The following is a 22,703-nucleotide window of genomic DNA, read 5'->3' on the forward strand; positions in this document are numbered from 1 at the left end:
AGAAAAAAGGAGAGACAGCAGCGTTAGACAATTTCCTTCTAAATTTGGAAAAGAATATGCAAGACGGACCGCAGCCGTGCTCTAACTCTCTGTGTCACGACCTGTGGAAATATTCTCGGGCCATTAATCAAATCAGCACTGCAGGGTCCACAGCTTTTGAAAGCAATAACTCTTTGTGATTATGACTGTACACTCTCCTCAATGCATTCTGTCATTTATTACATTGCAGCCTCAGGTTAGTTGAGCTTCATGAGAGGAATTGACCTTTTGCAAAGGAGATTACTATATCTTGGAGGGCTGGGTAGGGGAGAGGATGAAAATAATCAGAGAAAATGTGCTCTTACCCAGGTCGACATCCTCGGCCCGAGGCCACTGGGAGAATGGGAGGTTTTTATAAAAGGCTTCAATGATTTTTTCCTTAACTTGGCAGATCGTGTCTGTGTTCATGACCCTGACAGATAGGGAGTCCATGCCACAGCCCTGGAAGGACACGTTGATGTTCTGCAAAAAAACAAAAACAAAAGCATGGGACGATTTGTAAAAATATGAGTTTGGATCGTCAGCATGACATTGTCAGCATGGCCTAATTAAATGAGATGTCAGACCTGTGGCTTGGCCTCAATATTCTCACGTAGCAGCCACTCCTCATTGAGGGTGTAGCGGGCTTTTCCTGTGATGGCGTCTATTGAGCCCTTGTTGATCTGCTGCTTGATTGCACACAGCAGCAGGAAAAAAGGCTCACCCACTGTTTCCTAAAGAATTTGCGAAAATCAAAGCTGCGGTAATTCCTTTTAATCAAACTTGTGTGAGTCATTAATTACTCTGCTGAGCATGCTTCTTTCCCATCCTCACCTTGAGGTAGCTATACATGCAGATGGACATCCAGTTGGTTAGCATTTTCTCCACTACGGACTCAGTCCGGCGGAGCATTAGTTTGGGGTTTTTGGAAGCCGACGCATCAATCAGGTCCACCAGCAGATCTTTCATGATACTGGTGTAGTACTCCAGCTTGCCATGGAGGGCGATGGTGAGCAAGGACGCCAGACTGCATCTGAAGGGTGAGAAAACAGATTAGCGGCTGAGACAGATGAGCAAAAACAGACTCTGGCAAACATGCCCTGTCAGTGTGCGGTCAGTGGAGATTTAAAAATAGCTACATTAAAAGAAGAACAACAATATTTGGTCCTCCCTTCAGCACCTGTGACAGCAGAGCCAAATAAAGGTTTGATCTAATGCAGGGAGTGTCTGAGTCAGTACCAGGGGTGCAGGGGATTTCCCTAACAAAGCCCCTCTAATCCATCACAAAGAGGCTACATCACTCAGTAAGTGCTGATGTTGTGCTGGGAAAAGGATGTGGTCTTGCCGCTGGAATTTCTCTCTGATTCACAATGACAGCCCAGTTTTAGGACATCAGGAAAAAACAAAACAAGTAACACTGATATATGTCCGTATATTTACAAAGCTGGAGCAAAAGGTTTTCCACAAGCTATATGCAACAGATAGAGAGAAAAACCTACAGCCTTAACCATGGTCTTGTGTCCTGTGAAAAACTCACTATACATTTGTTTTTAGACCACAGCTTCAGTTTTAATGTTAAGACTGATTTTACACTGAATGTTAAATTGGTAAGTCAGAACTTATTTAATAAGTTAAGAAAACGGATGGATGGAAAAAAGGAAGGACTGATAAACTTTGATCTATTAAATGGATTAAACTTTAATATAAGCTCATTGCAGGCACAACACCAGCGTAATGAAGCCAATACAAAGTGCCAAAAACTAGAGTTCAATGGCCACTTAAGGCTGGCTGCAGAAATGAGTCAATCTCAATACACTACTATTTTAAAATGCCCATGTTTACACAAGAAAGAAGAGCATATGTAAAGTCTGGCACAAAAAACATTTTGGTCTTAGTATGTAATTATTAGGCTGTTATAACTTAAGCATCGTTAGAGACTGTTATTTTCTGGTATCTACTATCTACTATTTGTGGTGTTGTCCCTTTTAGGAAGCATAACGTGGAATACTACGTGGCTAAAAATGATGTGTCAGGATAAAAGTATTTAATTTTTATGCTACTTTCCACTTATTAAGTTGTATCTGTGTCTGTGCAGCGCACTCATACATGGAACCTGCTTATTAATCAGCCTTGTTCACCATTCTTCACTTCAGTTGTTTGCGGTGTGGTCTTTCACTTTATCTTATTCAGTATGGCTCTCTGAGAAAAAAATGTTTCCTACCCGTCTACTTGACAGCAGTTTTTCTGTGTGTAGTACAAATGAATGTAGCTGTAAGAGAAGCAGTTACCTGTCCCGCACAGCAAAGTCTTTCTGCTGCTCCAGGGCATGGACGAACGTGATCAGGAAGTGTTTGTTGTTGAGGAGAGTGGAGAACAGAGTGATGCCCTCTTCTATGTTAGGCCTTGTTGTGTTGGTGGCCTGATGACAGAGGGGAGATTAAACAGTTATGTCTCTACATGACTTCACCTTAACTGGATTACACACCTGCTGCGTCCCCCCTAATCTACTTCACCTCCTCTCATCTTGAGTGACCCATCCACCGAACACTTCATCTTTCTATCACATCTCCTCCCCGTGTACCTTCAGGCACCTCCCACTCTGGTTTCCTCCACACTATCTGCACGTCCTGCTCCAGTCTCTTACTGCGTGTGATAGTCTCTAAATGTGCCGAGTCGACTTAATGAGTATGGCCTATCTATGAGTGCGTCTAAAGCAGCCGTGTGATGAAGTCTTCCCTCTGGACTGCAGCCATATGGTGTGGTTTGCAGCCTGACAGAAGGAGAACAGGGGTGTCCATTAAGATAAATGCCCGCCTATGAGATTTATTTGCTGTGACCTGGAAAACACTTCCTGGGAAGACAATGTGGATCCAAGGCACTTCATCACTGTTAGACAGGCTCCCCCGGCTGCCGACCCAAAACTAGCACTGCAGTCTTTACTTTCTCTCGTTGTAATGTGCGCATGCATGTGCTTTCACTTTCACCACACATTCTCACAAAGGTGTGTGAAAATGCACGCCCCCCTCTTTTACTCTCTTTATAAGTCTTGCTCTCGTCCATCCTTACACACACACACCTACACACACACGCCACCCACTAGAGATCTATTTCATTATAAAGCATACTGTGAATTTGTCCAAGTGCCTGTAGGAAGTGTGTCTACAGCCTGCTATCAACTTAGCGGGCAGTGCGTTCATTAACAAGCTAACATTTGTGTCCTTTGAAACACCTGAATGACATGCATACATAATGTGGGTTCACACAGACAGTACAGTGGCATAATCCAGACACAAACTTCGCAACCACAGGAAGGAAGGGAAAGAAAAATCACAATACGCGCTTATAGCTCACCGACAACAACCTTACCACGAAACCTTAATAAGCTTCAGCGTGACCCAGTTGAAAAGCAAGAAAGTGAAAAAGCACTTTGGCAGGAGAAAGCCTAACCTAACAACCTAATGGCTTAACCCCTCACCTGCCAATCCTGCAGCAGCGGGTGGGTCTCTGGTAAAGCTCGAGGCCCCAGAGCATCATTCTCGTAGACAGGTTGGACCAGACTTTTCTCGTAATCTGAGCACATCTGAAACACACAATCACACACAGAAAACTGTCATAAAAAGTCTGCTGTAGTCATAAACACCGGAAGATAAACAGGGGAAACAAAAAGAACTGGCTTTTATGCGCTGGCAGTAAGTTTTGAAATCTGGAGGCAAGGGACAGAAATTCTTGAAAAGGTCCCGAATGACCATGAAAAGGAAACATGACACCGTGACACAAAACGTCATGATCCTTAATGGCTTTGGAGACAAAGTGGCCGAGAGCTAAGAGGCAGCCTTTCAACACAGTCTGTCATTTCAGGACAGCCACGTCTGGCTGGCACTCTAACTGTGTCTAAGTCTGTGTCTAACACTGTTTTGTGTGTGTGCGCGTGTGTAATCTCAGACAACCAGAAGCTCTCATGGAAAAACAAGAGCACAAAGGCTCATTTGCTGTCTTAGCAGACAAATATGGCAGAACCCAGACTATGATACATGGACCTAATCAAGCTAATGTCACAGACTGGTTTGCTGACCTCCACAGCGACAGCCCCGAGCTTCAGATTTTGGTTGTGGCCATCTCGTTTATTCAAAGCCGGATGTGACGCAAAGGGTTGAGTCTGACTGAGGATGCACACCCATATGGTAGAAACTTGTATCTGCCTTTTTTTCTTGAAATGTCACCATAATTTACGGAATTAACATTATGCTGAGTTGCCTTGAAACTAGCGACTGATTATAAATCAAGGGAGAAGTAGGTCATTAAAAAAAACCTTCTGCACAATCTGGCCTCTTTTTGCAACCATACATCTGCTGGTATATACAAAAAAATCCAGCTTTATGAGTCTTTGCATCGGCTTCACTTTTCAGACCTGGAGGCTATGGCCAGCTTTTTTATACAGTCTGTGGGAGAAACGATACTGCAGTAGCAACACTGGAATTTATGTTTCCCTCCATGTAGCTTTTCAACACTCTCCTCCTCTCTTTTCCTTCCCAATAAAAAAACAAAAACCAAAAAAAAAAAACACAAAACAGCGTCCACTGTCCACTGAAACCGACATGGCTGTCATTGCGCAAGATCATTTGTACTTGCAAAACAGCGTGGGTGTGTGAGTGGAGAAAAAAAGAAAACGATGTGTCTTTTGAGAGATCGGGGAGAAAGTTTCCATGTCACAGTGCCCGCCATTGTTCTGTCTCCTTGAAAGTCCATGCCTGTGGTTGGAAGACAAAGCCTGCTGAGCTGTGCCCGTCTGCACTGGTGGAAAAACACCCACCCACAGATAGACCCACTTCGGGGTGGATCGCACATCAGAAAAATGCTTACCTATAGAGAACATATTAACTGTCCTGCAGGGTGCCAGACTGAGCTACACCTCACTGCTCTATGTTTAAAAGTTCCAAGGTGAATTTTTACCCTGCATATTACAAGCAGTGACAAATGGGAAATGGGACATGCAGGGCAGAAATATTAAAACCCCAGTGAGAAAAATGGTATTGTCAATGTGCCAGTCGAAATCAGATAACAGGGAATAAATAGGGTTTCTCACCTTGGGGAAGAAGGTGCGTGTGACAAACTGTTTGTACTCCAAAAAGGGGATGCCCTGGCTGCGATTCAGTTCCTTGGTCAGGTCTGTCATGTCGGTCTGGAGTTCTGCAAAGCCTGAAAGCGCAAAAAAGAAAAAAATCCCCCCCAAAACAAAACAAATGAGATTGAATCATGGGTTCTGTTTGTACACCGTGGTTTCTTCCTGTTTCTGGCTCCTCGAGCTTCATTTGTTGCTAAGTAAAGTAAGCAAGAAATCTGTTTGTAGACTAATCCAGTAACCATCAATTTTTCCCATCCTGCTGGAAGACTGGTTGATTTCACAGGAAGCTATTTTAAATCAAACACAGAATTATATCATTTAATTTCCTCCATTTAGTATCATCTTCTGGTTAAATACCAAATCCTAATCCTCTGATCTTTTTCCCCTCTCATCCTTTCTCCCTGCCAAACTGTGCAGCCCGTCACGACACGCAGGCAAATATTTACCAAACGACAATCAGAGCAGCCAAATCCAGTCTGAGGCTTTTATCCAAAACATGTGTACAGATCGAGGTTTACATGCAGTAACAGCATCAGTGTGTCCAGATGCTGACTCGAATCTGCATGGCAATGTTGTAGCCACTTTATTGGCTAGCATGTACCAGCAGAGGATAATGTTCACATGTAATGACACGCCAGAGATCTCTTTATAGAAAAGTGCATCCTGTTGCAGGATGAGAGACGTATTTGGGTTACAATGGCTGTTTCTTCAGACTGTGTTTGTGCAGAAAGAAGAGAATACTAGACCAGAGGGATTTAAAACATATTTCATTACACAGCCAGGTTATTTATCCTCCTGCTCGCTAAAGCATCGTCTGAATCAGTTCACACTGTCAGCTCCAGATTATAAGCAGCAGGCCTGAATACCAAACCTCCCCTCTGCCTCACTCTTCAGACAAATATCATGACACTCCCATTTGTGTAACCTGGAATATGTCAATTACCCATCTTCTTTAACCCTCTCCCCCTTTCGCCTGCTTTTATCACATCTTCTCAGCAAAAGTATCCAGTGCTTTGTTCACACTCACCCTGAACTCTGCCACAAATTTATCTGTGTCCTCTGACAAAATAACCTCTCCTCTCCTCCTCTCCCTCCCACGCTTCTGCTTCTCCTCAAGCTTGCGGCCCTCACTCCCGCTCCTATCGCTTCCTCCCTCCATTTTTCTTTCTCTATCCGTCCCCCCTATCTCCACACAATAAATCTGGGTGCTCAGATGCGGAGTGGCCTTCACACTGCTTTGGTCTAATGCCCTAGACACGCACACACACAGACACAAAACCAAACACAAACTCAAAGATCTCGTTCCTATAGGGCAGAGGGAGCAGAGGCGATGTGGTCACTCAGTGTGTCTGTCTGTGACTGATCATTTGGCAGAGACTATGCTTTATGAGTCACGCTTACTAGGCACAGATCTGTCCACTGTTGTATCTTTCTCGCACTTCAGACTAGAAAACCTCAAAAACAAATATACTTTTCTGCTCGCATGCGCACACAAACACAGATATACACAAACAAGTAAACACAAACAAGTGTGGTCAACATTTCTGTCTTCACGCAAACTTCTTTTTTTTCAAAATCGCTATCAAAAGTGACTTTGATAACAAAGTTTGTACTGGTGCGCTCATGTGTGTGTGTGTGTGATGTTCTTATAAACACACCTTTACGGATCTCCTCTCTGATCTGGGACTCCATCTCCTCCATTTGGAGTAGCGTTTTCTGCCAGTAGCGTTCTGCCCTTCGGCTCTTTGTGCAGTACACTACCAGAGCTGAGAAAAAAAAAAAAAACACAAAAGAGTGAGAAAAATACAATGCAACTAATTTACAAAACAACTGCTGTTATCACACACTGTCAACTTCCTGGAAATAATAACAGGGTCAAAATGGGACTGAGAGATTTTCGAATGGATGAAATTATTTTCGTGTTTTTTAGCTTTTATGAGCTCGTGGAAAAGACTTTGTGCCAATGTTTTTCACAGTGAGAACACGGGACGTAAAAATGATTTACGCACTAATATTTCAACATTTATGTCACACCCACAAAGTCTGGCAAGAAAAGAAAGGAGGTTGGCTTTTTTTTTTTGTTTTTGTTTTTTAATATCTGAGAACAGATTCATACCGGGAAACTGTGTGAAAATCCACACTAACACCAATTTTCACCCATACACCTGCCCCAGAGACACACTCAAAGATTACAGTGTATACACACACATAAGCACACAGATGGAGTAAATGGTAAGAGGAACACTGTGGTCTTTGTGCAATGGATACTGAAGAGGAATGAAGGGAGGCGCGGGAATCTATGACCCCCGAATTCCTTTTATCTATTTCCCATCTGGAGCACGCATTGCTATAACAGGCATACATCCATCACGTTCTGGTAAGTATGTGTACACAACTTACCCACAGTGCACAGCAGCAGCAGCACACAGCACACCACAATGGATACCACGATGGCCATCTCGCTGCCGCCGAGCTGCACTGTGGCAACTTTGCGTCGAAAGTTCCCCACTTGCACCTAAAAAGAAAAAGGAAATGACAAATGAAACTGGGTCAAGCTCCTTCAAAAATCGGCCTCCTCCATTGTTCTGTTTTAAGTTTTCCCTTCTCCTTCTATGGATTTTTCTAACAGCGTGACTGTCAACTATATCGCCTCAAGCCCTACATTTACTTTTGTTTTCTTAGAAGCTTATTTAACGATATAAAACATTAAATTCAAAATAAAAAACTTTCAGCTCTTAATTACTGCAAATAAAAATATACTCCCCAAAAAACAAGCTACCTATTCTATAATTATCTGACAATATGTGCATTTTAATATAACGCTTAAATGATCCCATCTCCATCTCACTAGTCCAGAAATTTGATAAAAATGCCCCAGCTGTCAAATCTTTTGAGTCAGCTGCTGGTTAGATGTTGCAAAAAGCCAACTCTAAAGCTGTGCAAGCATGTTGAAATCCTAGCAGATGCACTTAGAGCAGTGGGAATATGAGCAAATGATGTGTAAAGATAATTATAGCAGCCCAAATGAGATAAAATAAAGGGATTGTTTAAAATGGTTTGCACTGATCCAGGAAGAGTGGCGAGAATTAAACCCCACTTCCTGGATAGTTGGCTAGGAAATGAATGGCTGGAGTCAAATTGTTGTCCCTTTTCCTGCACTACATTGTAACCCAGTAAGGTAATATCCAAAAAGGCAAAAAGAAAAAGTTGAAGGCAGAAGGTTGCAGAACACACAGTAATGAGCAGTAGATGCATTAAAACTTTTCTTTGTAACACAGAGTGAGTGGAGTGCAACAGAAGCAGTTCTTAATGAGAACACAAGTTGCTGCAAACATGCACAAGCACATCATTTTTTTCTCCATAGGCACAGGTGCACATATGCAGAAAAAAGAAATTACACACTGTAGATTTTGAAAAATGGTCTCTCGCTGCAACGAGTCACCCAGTTCAGTCTAACCCAGATGTGACAAGAAAAGAACTTTCACTTCTGCCTTCTGATTAGTCAGCAGGGTCTCTCTGGTCCCTGCTCACATCATTCCCGCTCCTTCCCCAATCTGAACATATTTCATGAAAAGAGACGGAGATAAAAAAGCCTCCAATCCTCAGACCAAATCCTTCTTACAGTGGTCTTACTCTAACCGGGGAAAGCTGGCTCACCGGGCTCCCTCATTTTCACATTCCCTCTTGCTCTTTCTGTTCCAGACATTTATTTACTCAGACCAGCCAGAGGAGGCCTTCTTCCAGAGGTTGCAACAGCCAGGCCTGGTGTAATGGAGGGGAAAATGCCATTGTTCCATGTTCCTGTTTCGCTTGGGGTACAAAAACACTGCTTCCCCACATCCACTTCTGCAGCACTTCAGAGCCAAGCACAACACAGGCGTGCAAAAATAGATCTTCCACCAAAAGTAAGTGAAGTAACACAAATGGCCACGAGCTATGCGTCACCCCAACATGTATGCATTTATTCAAATGTGCCAGCACAAAGGAAAATGTACTTGCACTCTGTATTTATGCCCCTGTCAAATGCGCTTGCAAATCATCCTCAGTGCTCGTGTGCAGGAAGCAGACAGCCCACCCATTTGTGTTATGACATCTTATCTGACCCTTGCCCTGACTTTATGCGTTTGCTAATTGCCAGTGTTTATTCTGAGACATCCTGAGAGACAGATGGGGGTGGAGGTTTGCTTGAGCAAGCCACAGGTACACAAGGAGAGACAGACAGAGAAGGAAGGAGAGGCTTTACTTCTATTTTTGTGTCAAAGTGGGGAAACGCTTCTTACAGTTCACCTCAACCGTGGCAGAGAACGACTAACATATGTTTTCTGAGCTATTTCAGCAAACCACTCGCAGTTTGGCTCATATTTAAATATAGATGAATGCTTTCCCCCTTAATAGAGCCCTATCGAAACAGACCAGAACGGATATCTACAGATGGGGAAGAGAGATGGGTAGGAAAAAGAGGGTCTGGTTTTATCAGGACTGCTCAGGGCTTGGCCATGTCTTGATTAGGGCATTTAATGGAGAATGAAAGAACCAGGAAACAAAAAACAAAGACACAAGTGAAGAGTGAGATCATCGCTGACTCAGAAGTTTTTGGGATCAGTGTGAGCAGTCTGTGCAATAGATGATAGAAGAACTGATAAAAGATTAAAGACATGAACAACAGTTGGCAAACACATAACTATTTGTTGTGGCACAGAATGACGACTAACCACCCCCAACTGACTAGTATTTCATGATGGAATGAGGAGCGACTACAACCCATTTATAATGCATGTAGAGCGGCACACTCACAAATGACTTGCAGAGCACGCATTCAGATTTTTGCAGATAAAATCCGTTTCAGTGAGCATCACAGGTGGTACAGATTCTGACTAAATGCTTGGCTTGAATACCGTGTAATATTTGGTTGAAACTCTAAAATTATCGAGGTCCAGGCAGCAATATTTTCAGCACAAGTCTGGATTGTATATTTGCATGTTATAGTGTTTTACAAGGTTTAATACTTACAAAGACAGGAAGCTCCCTTTCGCTGGAGCTGGATAGTCCATTGATAGTGCAGTGGAACAGCTGGTCATTGTGAAAAGTGATGTTGCAGGGATAGGAGCCAATCATCACTGAGTATTCCTCCGGCATCAGCTCCAGATCGCTTGGTACTTTCTGTGCCAGAAACGAATAAAAACAGCCGTCAGCCGGTCAGGAGTAAGATAGCAGAGGGGCCTACTTCGAACAAGCGCAGATAACATTCACGAAGAGATTTACCCCACACATACGTGCAGACACATAGGCATTCTAGTGTGCACGCACAGAAACCGAGCCGTGGCAGGCCTGTCATGCAGCTGTCATACAGAGAAAGGCAGCGGGAAACTCATCCAGTTTGGGCTAGAGTTCAGCTCGAAGCACAAAACATTCCCACTCCCCCTCTCACATGGCCAGAAAAGTTTCTACAAACAAACCCGATCACGGTCATCCCTGTCTGAGCCCAGAATAACATTCTCAGGGCCTTTACAGAAGCCTTTTGAAATAAGATGCATGGACAATGTTTTCCAATCAGTCTAACTCTGCTGCTTCCATTAAAGCCCGGAATTTCACTGCTTAAATAGACGCTCGTCTGATTTTACTCATGAAGTGTGATTTCACTGACTCAGGAGGTGTAGCACTTAGCTTATTTAAAAAGCAGCACAATATCTTCCGAGGATCTAGTGAAGGATTTTTAAATGCTTAAAAATTTATAGTAGGGATCAGGAGAACTCACTTTACAGATGGTGGGCACTGAGTTTGAAAGATTTTTATCAGGCATGACAGAAATGAAAGATGTCCTTCACTTCCAATATGGTAATTTCTTGATTTTGAAGCTTGTCCCGTGTTAGGAACTAAGGCTCAGATCACTTGAACAATGCTAATTACATGTTAATCTTCATTACTTCTTCTTCTTCTTTTGGCTGGAGTCTTTAAAAGTCACCATAGTGGATCATCTTCCTCTTGCACAGCAATCCCCTGCATGTTGCCCTACAGTCCATCCATGAACCTCCTTTGAGGTCTTTTTTCAACATCCTTTGTTCAGTTTACCCACTATTACTCCTCCATCTCAACATTCCTGCTCAATCTGACCTGTCCCTAATTATTCCCATTATTTAGTAGAGTCTCTCACATATCGTCAAAATATCTGAAACTCTTAGACTAAAGTACCCCTTTTAACATGTATAACATAAAATCTAGTTGTCTGTTCAAGGGTCACGGTGGTTAAGTGGTTAGCATTTTTACTTCAGGTTCGACCCAGGCCGGGTCTCTTCTGCAGGTTCTGCCTATGTTTTGGTTCCTCCCCCACCAAAATCATAATGGGTCCGTGCTGTCTATGTTGGCCCAGAAGACTCATGCAAAATAAATTCTTAATCTGAAATATTTTACTAATCAGTTAATTAAGGTTTAATGAGTAATGCAAGAAACGTCATTCCACCAGAGTTCAATAATAGTTTTTCTAGTCAGGAACGTAGAAACTTCAGTACACAAGGATCTGACACAGATGATTAAATCGGCTGTAAAAAGTCTAGCTGCATTACTTCAAGTACTTTATTTGAAAGTAGAAATCCAGTCAGGAACAGTCAGGAACGAACTGTAATCTTGCCACAGTGAGCTTTACTGTGAAACAACAAAGAAGAATTTTAATATTCATCTTTGCGGACTAACTCCAAGGTTTGTGTATGATTGCATGACTCCTTGTGTTTCTTGTGGTTTTACTTTTTACTGTGTCACAGCCTTCTCTGTAATTAATTTGCTATGTACAGTGTTATTATTACTAATAATAGACTAACCTACAAACAGAGAGACGTACAAACATATGAGCCTTTTTGTATGAAATGGCAATTTCCCTTCAATATAAGAATGACAAGTGAGGAAGTATGCGTGTGTTTATCCCCAGCGTGCTTCCTTGTTTTGATTACACCCTTAGGACACTGTTCTGTCCCCACTGCAGATTGCAGCCCCCTGGGTCTCTGTCAACAAATGCTTCCTTGAACAAACACAACACACACACATCATACACAGACACAAAAAGCATCAAGCTATCACACCAATATGTTTGAGCATATTCTAAGAAATAGATTTTTATAACCCCAATATGCACAAGATTTTCACACGGAAACTAATAGAAAAGGCCAAAACAATGGATTCAACAGGCCGAAAACAGAATAAAGGATAACAAAACCCACCCACATTCCAGCTCAGGTTCTTAATATAGGCTGGCTGGCTAACAAGCTCCCTATTAAACAAACACATTTCTCTTCAGCCTCTCTCCCCCATTCAGCTCCACCACGAGTGGAATCCATCTTCCTAAATCAAACAGGAAACAACAAATGAGTCGACCATGTAGATGGGCTGAACCCGGCACACACCGACACATAAAGAGGAAGCTGCGTCGTGTTCAAACTTTCCTGTCTGCGCTGTTAGTATGTGCATTTTTTTACGGTGTCACAGCCAGAAACCCTCTAGGGTGATGAATTCATGCAGACAGGTGCTTAGATCAGCCAGAACGTGGAACATGGGACCTCCAACTAAACAAAGCCCCCCTTCCCCCTTAGACCTGCAACATTAGAAGTCAACACATTACAGGGGACAGAGCCTTTGAAGTGTTTTATATGCCTCTGGTTTATGTGAATATGAATAAAGAAACAGTCAGCTCTGTCGGCTCATAACAGTGGGGGCATTCAGGTTTACAGCAGTGATGCTTTTGAAACCACAAAACAAGCCAGAAAATAGCGTCACTAGTTCAAGGAGTAGAGTAAGTATTTCATTTTTTTCAAAGCTCGCCACATAACAACATAAAAGGCCTGATGTCTTCTGATGGTACCTTTAAGTCTGACCAGCTTTTTGATGAAATAAAGTTAAAATGCAAATTATTTGTGTGGAAATGTCTGTAGGGACTGGCAGACTTCTGGGGATTTCTGAGGATCTTTTTGTAGACCAGCACAAAGTGAAGCATGAAAGTGATTGAACAGTGTCGCTCACATTGATGATGAGTGTCAGCTGCTCCCCTGAATGGTGTTTGATTAGCTTCTCCTTGTTGGCGGTGAAGAACTGAGGATCCTCCACATATTCCAAGGGAAAGTGACCTATGTGAGGTTCCTCCTCTTCTTCTTCGTCATCGGTATCAGACGAGAAAGGCCTGTCATTCGTGTAAAGGACTCCATTCAGCAAGAACTGCACTGAGGTCGGCTGGGATTGGTTGGATGGAGGAGAGCGGCAGGCAATTGTGGAGGGGGTGAGCACTTCACACTGCTGTAGAAGGACCAGAGAGGACAACAGTTACTTACTCTGAACCAATAATTTATTTGTGTCTGCATGTTTATGACTACATCACAGGAGAAAATAATTATTTTCTAGTGAATCCCAAGATCCCACACATCTGACTATCTGACTGAAAGCGTCAAGCAAAATAAATGAGGAAATAATTAGGATACTCACTGAATGTCCAATTCCCACCACCTGCATGGTGACACTCTGTACCAGATCAAAACCCTGGCCTGTCACTGTGATGTTCCTGCCACCACTGTGACACACACACAACAGAGAGTCACATCTCAGCTGCGACAAAAAAATGTGTCAAATTCATACTGACATGCAAATACTTTGGGACCCTTTTCCAACATGAGACAGAGACAGGACAAGATAATAAAGCACACCAGTTTGAATACACTGAAAAGCCTCACATGTCCTCAAAAACATGCCACTGCCTTGTCACACTGAAGCTGTGCAATTTAGAGAACAATAGGAAGAAGACACCGAGGACAATTCTACAGTAATGACTTATGCCTGTGACTGGGAATGCGAGGAGAACTCCAAAGTATTGCATGTTAGATTTTTTTAATCCTTGAGATGTGTGTGGTGGTATACGTACCTGCGGAAGCTCATTTTGGGGTGGATGGAGGTGATAGTGGGGTTCCTCTCATAGGTGTATGTGGTGCTAAGCTCTGGACCCTCACAAGTTTTGTTCTCAAACTCTACACACACTGTTACTGGGTCAGTGTGTGCCTGTGAGGCAGGAGGCATGATGCATTCAATTGTTCGAGCTGTTTTCCTAATAAAAGAAAGAAAAGAAAAAACAGGTAAACGGTGTAACCTCAGAACTTGCAATGTCTACAACTGTTTAATCCCCAAAATACTTCCAATTACAACTGAAGTCATATTGGCAGAGTTACACAGAAGTCAAAAATCTGTTTTGGAAAGCATTAGGGATACAGGTAAAGGTGCTGAATTTTATGCCGGCTTCACTGTGCAGCCTGAATAAATAATTACTGTGTAGCTGCATTTGTTATCAGCTACAGAAAAGGGCGCTATTAATATAGGCAAAGCAAAGAAAGCTATTTAAATCCTTTGTGGTTTATTGGTAAGCATTCAAAGTCACAGAGAGTTTAGAACCACTTGAAATTTGGCCAGCTTAACAAAAGTTGCAGAAACTGCTTGACGAAAGTCGCACTCACTTAGTGATAATGCATTCCTGTGTTGTGTTGACCTTGACTTTAACCTCAGATCCAATGTTAAGGTGTTCCCCATTGATGGTCACTTTGGTTCCTCCAGCACGCAAGCCCCGCTCTGGCTCCATGGACAGTAGCTTTGGGATCTGCATGCAGAGGAAAGATATGGGACACTGCTAACAAGAAATCACATTTATCACTAGAAATCTGACAGCTTCTGTCACTGGAAAAGACAGGCTTAGTAAAAACTGCATTTGTGCTCTATGATGCCTTTCTTGACAACAAATAAAATCTTTCCTTATCCTTTGAGGTTTAAATATTACGTCTTTACAGATGGGCTGAGACAGCTGCTGACTATAACAATAAATTAGTGAGGAAAACTGTGAAGACAGCCCACGCTGCAGTATGTTAAAGTGCTGCTGAAGCCAACAGGCATTTAAGGCCCAAGTAGCAGGACAGCTGTACTGTACTGCGGGTAAGAAGCAATAATGTTCATGCATACGCATGAGAAACTTCATGCACACGTAATCATACATGCACAAAAGCACCTACACACAAATAAAAAGCCTCCTTGGGCGAAGATGAATATCCCTGTCCGGCTCTGCAGCTACCAGCATCAGCATTCCTGCTCTTTTCAAACTTTTTATCCCCGCCGTGAACCTCGCCTCCAGGGAAACCTCTTATCCTCACTGACAGGATTCACTTCCTCAGTGCACAGGGATGGAGCAGACCTATTGTGTATTTTTGTTTAGGAGGGGGCGTAAGGAGGCAGATGTTTCCGTCAAGAGGTTTGAGGAAGGAGATGCGGTAGAGGCACATATCCTGTCTCCAGAACTGCTTCCCCTTTCTCTCACATCTTCTCCTGCAGTAAAACACCTCCCGACACTGACCAGTTCTGAGATGGATAAGGAAGCTCAGGAGGAGGTCCAACTATGTTTGTCGTTCTAGATTTTAAAAAAATCCTTATGTATCAAGAAGGGTTTCAAGATTGGGATGATTTCTCTGTGGGATGACTCACAAGGAGATCTGTTTGTAGAAGCTCCAGACATGACAGCTCGTTCCAGCACTGGATTGTAAAAAAAATTCTTTGTCTATAAACAAAGAGAAACAAATGGCTTACATGGGTATTTCCACTGGGTGAATACTCTTAGAGACTGAGAGACTGTGTGGGTTGAGGTCAATTAACACAATGCTGGCCAGCTCGCCTCGTCCGGTGATGAATTCAGAGCAAGGGGACATTCCAACAATCACCATATTTGTTTTTTCTGGCATTCAATGCTGAATGACAATGGTGCTTAGCTTACAGCTCACATGGATGTTTGAAGATTCCCACACACTAGCATTCCTCTGAATCATAAAACGCATCTGTTAACACTTAACTGACACACATGGGGAGGCTTTCCCAGTGGGGAAGGAGCAAAAAAAAAAAAGGAGCATAGATGAAGAGTGTGGAGGAAGAGGCAGATAGAACAGAAAGCAAAAACCAGCAGGAGGGTGGATATCTGGAGAATACTCACTAAATATGAGAAGGTCTCCTTTGACTTCCCCATCCCACTCTGCTCCACATCCACTTGGACAATATCGCTCCTGTTATCTGCAGCCCTCCCAGTGACACACACCAGCCTGGGGACAGAACACCACAACAGAGGATCAGTTAATAAAAGAGAACAATATGAATAACAAGCAAAAAAAATGATGCTCACAATTTTAAATCAATAAACTCATTTGAAAAAAAAAGGAGTCGCTCAACTCAAATTGCAAGTGAGGGAAACCAATATAAGAATGAAAAAGGAGATCTCGACCTGCTAAACAAAGACACATAATTAATCTTGGGGAATAGTGTTATGAACTAATTCATCAATGCCCATTGCATTTACATAAGGGAATCCAATAAAGCCCTGGGATATCAGATATTAGGGGAAGTAAAGTTCAAAGCTCCTTAGACCAGATGTGTCTAACCACAGAGGAGATTAAGAGGCTGCCGTGGCTTGTACTCTTACCTCCTGGCTGTGATTATACCCTGTGCCATCAGTGCACGCTCTACAGAGACGTCTCATATTAACGACATGGTGGTGTACTGAGGCACAGAGACCTACTGTTCTGGGACCTCACTGGGATAAATGTACCAAAGGGGGAACACAACCTTTATCGCCTCACATGATCTCCTTCCAGCTTGACACCCTGTCGGTTTATTTAGTCAGGTGCCTGCTGCTACAGTGGTTATAAATTCTCAGCTAGCGATATATGATTGACAGAGGAGACCCATGGAATTTACATAAGTGCAGGAGCTGTGCTTAGTGTGGGAGGACCTGGCAGGACACACAGTAGATGCGGCTGGGCTGGGTCGGTCTAGGCTTGGCTGAGGTCAAGCTGTCGGGGCTTTCTAAATATCAAGCCTTAAACAAAGTGACATGTATTCTAGCATATAACAACCCTAATTAAAACAAATTTTCCCCTTTTTTCATAAGCCAGAATAGGTGTTAAAAGGAAACTAAAATAACCTGCAGTACCAACCATCTGTTGATAGCAGGGTCTACATTCATGCTCATTAATTACAGAAGCATCAGGTAAAGAATGCCATTACACTCAAATTACACTCCTGTCAGTTATGTGGCATGAGGGCAGAAGTGCACCTGTTTGAGAAAAAATGCATCGCTTCACATGCTCTAAATTAGAGAGGAAAGAAAAACAAGGACAAACAAAATGAAACATGACTATTCACAGGATCAAGCCTGAGGGAAATAAGAGAAATTGGAGCCTGAATCAGTCTCAACTTGCAGGGTAGCTTCAGGCTGGGAACTAAACTGTTATCAAAACTGTACATCATATTATATGATGTTTGCTATTGAACCATAATGTTGAGGATAATTCTGCACAGCAAAGACACAAAGTCATTTTTTCCTGTGAAGTACAACACAAAGGGTTTTCTCAGCAGATAGATGCTATGATGAAGTCAGCCTGTACCATGTAAACCGAAACTAGGTGTGTCTCATAGTTTCAGGAAAGAGTTTAGAATCTTTCATAATCCGAACATGTCAAAAACATTTTAACATTGCCTTCAAACCTGCTCAATCTAAGCTGTCCCTCATCATTCCCATTATTTTTTAGTGCCTCTCACATATTCTAAAACTATATTTAATCCTGAGATGAAATTACCCCTTATAATGTCTATAACATCAGGTTATTAAGTTGCTTTTTCAAGGGTTAGACAGCATGGTGGCCTCTCTACCTTTGTCTCTGAACCACTCAGTTTGAGCTATCCCGCTCTCATTTCTAATCCTGTATATCCTGGTCACTCCCAATGAAAATCTTAACCTTTCTTAACCGATTCAGTTCTGCCACCTTCAGCTCCTCCTGTTCTTTTGTTATTACTACCATCTTATAACCACACATCATAGCGGGTCTCACTGCCTTCTTGGAAACCTTCCCATTTACTCTGGCTGTTATCCTTCTTTTACAAATCACCCCTGACACTCGTCACCACCCACTCCACCCTGCCTGAACTCTCTTCTTCACCTGTCTTGTACACTGTCCATTGCTTTGGATCCTCTCATTGAACACACTCTGTAATATTTGACTTCACACTGATAAAACACTGTAAAAAAACACCAACAAAATCTTCACATTGGAGAAGCTGGAGCCAGGAAACTGCTGCCATTTTTGTTTACAAAAATTTATTTAAACAATTAACAGAATTATCAAAACAGATGTTGAATAATTTGGAATAATTTCCTGTTGATTGACTAATCAATGCAGCTCCACTCGAAGTATATAACAATAACTTCTTATGGCATAATTAAATTTCCACCAATTAACTCAGATGAATTATTTTTAATCTTCTGCTAAATTAGACTCTTGCCAGTTACGAGACAATTAACTTCTCAGAGCTAGTGTGGCAGCAGTGACAGTACTTGCTATATATCCCACAGTGCCAAATGAAACAGTGCAGAAGAAAACTATGCAGCCTCCCGCATACACAATGCATGTTGCAACACTTCCATGTTTAATTTTTAGATATGTACCAACGTGTCCAATGTTCCATCGATGTGCAATCAGATAAAAAAGCATAGAAGTAGACTTTTGCAAGATATGCAGATAATGTGGTGTGTGCATGAGGGTGTATGCTGGATGTGATGTTGATGTGGTGTGATTCTACTCAAAGGACAGGCAGACTCCCTGCAGGAGCGCACAGGGCCTGGGCTGACCCCTGCTCTATATTCCAGCATTGCCCCACTGTGGAGATATTACAGTCAGGAGGGCAACATTTGTTCTAGCACTGAGATGTCGCTAATCATTTCCCTCGAGTGGCTGCAAAATCATCAACAATCCAGTCCGTATGTGTCTGAATACAAGTGTTTTCTGGGGCCGAGCTAAATGGACACAGCGACGGCCACTCAAGGTTCGTATGAAAATGATGAAAAGGAAGGGCAGCATGGAGGACCTGAGCCAAACATCAAGTGAAGCACTTCAATAAATGAGGTGTGCTTAGACTGACTGTGCCATTAATTAACATGTTGACACTGGGTGAGAAGAGCATAGCCTCTCCAGTGCTGCACATTTTCCTTTTGGCACACAGATGTGAACTTTCACCTTTCAGCACACGGGCAGACACCTGTCTCAACAGTCGTGGTAAATGAGGTCACATGCACAGGTGTGTGTATGCTGATGAGTAGGCTGTGTATATGAAGAGAGCGATACTGACGGCTGGCAAGGTCTTATGAATGAGGGGAATTTGAAGCAGACCTTCCTGCTTCAGGGGTGTGGTGTGAATAGCTTTATATTGTACCTCAAAATTAAGTTGTGAAGGTGATGAGACAGGATCACTAATCAATCACCGGAGTGCCCCACAAGGAAGAAGTAGAAAAATGTCTGGTTTCGCATGCATGCGCGTGTCTGTGCAAGTCAAATGTGCTGACACTGTCAGACGCACTGATGTGTTATGATTTGTCAGTGCCACTTCCAGCAATGACGACGTGCTGTCACAACAACCAGCCTTTGGAGCCAATAAGGAATGACAACATGGGATGAGCTCACCCCGGAGTGAAACGTGATTCGTTGTTTTCTACATGTGTGGTTTGGGGGGAATGTGTCAGGCAGTTGGAGTGACAGGTAAGACCCGCAGGTCACCCTAGAACTGGTCTTAATACAATGATTGGCTTCAGTGGAGCAAGACCAGATAAACAGTTCCATTCAGGGAACATTACAGATACGGAATGAAAGTTCGGATGTAATTGTCGAGTTACTGACTTTTCACTGAGTTCTGCTAGAGTCGGAGTCGGGCTCCTTCTGTCTCCATGGTGACAATGTGACGGTTCCTGAGCTTTGGAGGGGTGGTGATGGAGCCATTTAAAATGAGAAGTGTGCTGCATAATAATATTTGTGAAAATTAGCCTCATGAATGCATGAAAACTGAGCCACACGTGGACAGTGGGTATTTTAATTTCATGATTGGTGGGCCTATATAAAGCAGATCTAATCACTGTCACAGATCTCTGTGATGGTGATTAATTAACAAGAGGAAGTTTATAAACTGCCCCCTCTTGGATTGTCTTTAAATAAAAGTTGGTCAAGCACAAAATAAAAAGTATGGATTTCCTCTGCTTCCCTTGATGGTCTATTTCAATTTCTTTTCTTTGTAGCACGCCAAATAATAGACCATTTTCCACCCGACCTCCTAGACGTTTGAACTAGGGTTATCTGGCCTGGGATCAAAAACTTTTACGTTGCTTTCATTTATACATTTGGCATGTATACAATGAATCCATCTCTATCACTTTCATATGCTCTGGCTAATATATAGGTATCTAGAAATTTAAAACATTTTGCAGAAGAAAAGATAAAACCATTTTCAGTGCATTCTTTTTTCTGAGAATTTGAGGCTCAGGTGTAATTTATATTTCTAGTTGTCGCTAAAATGGCTTCGAGCCTTTATAAACACCTGGAGATCTGCTGGGCAAACTGTTTCTAACTCGTCACCGTGAGATTACCTACATTTCTTTCTTTTTTAAAAAGCTTTTGTCCTATTGTGCAAAATTCTTAAGTCTGCCCTTATTTCTTTACATTTTGCTTCCAAGGAACCAAACTATAATGTAATGTTTTTAGCAGGCTTTGTGAAGTCTTCTCTTTACCCATTAGCTGCTTTTTATTCATTTTAACACTGACCTATGAGACATTCAAGCATAAAAAAGCAAAGAGCCTATTTTAAATTGTGTCTTCAGACACTCTGTTACAAGAACTTGGTTGTAAAAATGATTTTTTTTGTCAATTTTTTAAAATTTGAGCTTACAATAATATTGAAGGTAACACAATTTGACAGGCAAAAAAATAATACATTTTCAAGAACAAGCTGATTTCTAAAGCGACGTTAGACAGAAATTATCTGGAAGTATCTGAGAGTGATGTGCAGTGTTTCCTTAAAGAATCTGAAGAAACTGAACAAGTAGAGAACAACAGAAGAAGTATCAGGCCTGCAAAATGATTTACAGCAGATGAGCAGCATCTGAAAGTCATGTTCTCAAGAAATAGGAAAAAAAAAACAGGACCCAAGAGATGCATCTGGACTTTCAGTTCATTAAGCTACTGTTCGCTGAAGCCTCTCCGGAGGTATACTAGACTGAAAATCAGTGCAACAAATCTCATGAAGCCCATAAGACCGGTTCCAAATTTGAAATTTGGTTCAAATTGTCAAAAATATGTATGGAGGAAGTCAGGAGAGGGGCTCTGTCGTGGTTTAGCCTGTATTTCAGCCAGTAGTGTTACTTACAAAAGTAATCCAAAGAACAGCTTTGGATGTCTTTAAGGAACTATTGGGAACTATTCCTGAAACTATTGAAAAAATATCAGGAAAGTTGCTTAAGAGAGTTTAGGCTGTGGGGGAGCAAAAACATGCTTGTCTCTGGAGTCTTGGACAAAATCAGAATACCTGAAGAGAACCCATGCAAGCACAGAAAGAAAATGTAAACTTTACATACAAAAAGCACCAGCCCAGTCCATCGCAGGGCCAACACAGAGATAGAGACGTGCTAGAGACTTTGTTTCTAATAAGACATTTGCATTCTCATGTGTACCTATAACAGGTGATGTTTAAAAATGTTTGATGTTGCAGTCGATGTCTGAAAATGGCTTCTGTTTAGATAAATATGCTTACATGAATATTCTTTCCCACCTGGATTAGAGGTTTTTCAATATAGAAAAAAATATTTCCCAAAATCTTTTAAAGCATGGCACCCGTTTACTACTTTTTCATACTTTTCCCAGCTGAAGACATTCCAGTGTAATAGAGGTAGCTTCCACCATCCAATAAAAGTAGGCAGGTGTGACTGAATGATCTGATTTGAGGGTGTTTTAGCACACACAGTGTTCATGTCTGAGATGTACATGTCAGGAGTCTTTCAGTAACAATGAGAAATCTTTCCATCACTTGATCTCCGTGTGTGTCTATTTCAGCCTGCCATCCACCTGAACGCTCACCTGCCTGAAATCCTATTAGGTTACCATGACAACACCATGACGACAGGTAATTGTCAGCTATCATCTCACAAGTCTTGACACTAACAATGGTGCATATTTCATCAGGGTTAAAAAAAAAATATATATATATATATATAGTTGGTGCACAGGGCAAGAAGTTCAGTTTTGTTATTTCAACATAGCCGATAATGTGAAAAGTAGTTAAATATATAAAAGATATAAACGAGACAAACTGATATGATTGAGCAAATTTACAGGGAGAGGCTGACATACACTGCAAACGTATGAATCATAATTCAGTTATATGTTGTAAAACTTACTCTGTGGAGACAGTGTAGAACTGAGGCAGCAGAGTACAGTTCACATCTCCTATAGAGACTCTCACTGCTTTAGCCCTCCTGCCCAGGTTCCTGCCCTGAACTGTCAGCAGGGTGCCTCCTTCCACTGGACCACTTAGAGGGGAAATCTGTCAGAGACAAAGTGAAAAAAGAAAATATGAGAGGGGAGAAAAAAAAGGCAGTGAAATTGGACAATAAATTAGAGCTCATAAGTAGATTACCGCCCTAAAAACACTCCACTAACGATGGGCGATAATGAATATGACAAAGAATTAGGAGAATAGA

General features: G+C 42.1%; 1 protein-coding gene across 1 annotated transcript in view; it reads right to left on the reverse strand.

The window, feature by feature from the left end:
- The window catches only part of plxnd1 (plexin D1), a 72,361-nt gene that overhangs the window by 11,122 nt on the left and 38,536 nt on the right, over nucleotides 1-22,703 (reverse strand). The window contains exons 13-27 of the mRNA XM_005938927.3: nucleotides 22,401-22,546; nucleotides 16,128-16,233; nucleotides 14,617-14,756; nucleotides 14,034-14,213; nucleotides 13,601-13,685; nucleotides 13,145-13,414; nucleotides 10,151-10,300; nucleotides 7,541-7,655; nucleotides 6,799-6,906; nucleotides 5,102-5,214; nucleotides 3,494-3,598; nucleotides 2,307-2,437; nucleotides 853-1,051; nucleotides 606-752; nucleotides 345-501 (exon numbers count right to left, since the gene is read on the reverse strand). Of these exons, the coding sequence (XP_005938989.1) occupies nucleotides 345-501; nucleotides 606-752; nucleotides 853-1,051; nucleotides 2,307-2,437; nucleotides 3,494-3,598; nucleotides 5,102-5,214; nucleotides 6,799-6,906; nucleotides 7,541-7,655; nucleotides 10,151-10,300; nucleotides 13,145-13,414; nucleotides 13,601-13,685; nucleotides 14,034-14,213; nucleotides 14,617-14,756; nucleotides 16,128-16,233; nucleotides 22,401-22,546 (2,152 nt within the window). The remainder of the gene's footprint in view (nucleotides 1-344; nucleotides 502-605; nucleotides 753-852; nucleotides 1,052-2,306; nucleotides 2,438-3,493; nucleotides 3,599-5,101; nucleotides 5,215-6,798; nucleotides 6,907-7,540; nucleotides 7,656-10,150; nucleotides 10,301-13,144; nucleotides 13,415-13,600; nucleotides 13,686-14,033; nucleotides 14,214-14,616; nucleotides 14,757-16,127; nucleotides 16,234-22,400; nucleotides 22,547-22,703) is intronic.

The sequence above is a fragment of the Haplochromis burtoni genome, unplaced genomic scaffold (assembly GCF_018398535.1).
Source record: "Haplochromis burtoni strain Fernald_Lab_line unplaced genomic scaffold, NCSU_Asbu1 Contig_252, whole genome shotgun sequence".
Taxonomy (NCBI): Eukaryota; Metazoa; Chordata; class Actinopteri; order Cichliformes; family Cichlidae; genus Haplochromis; species Haplochromis burtoni.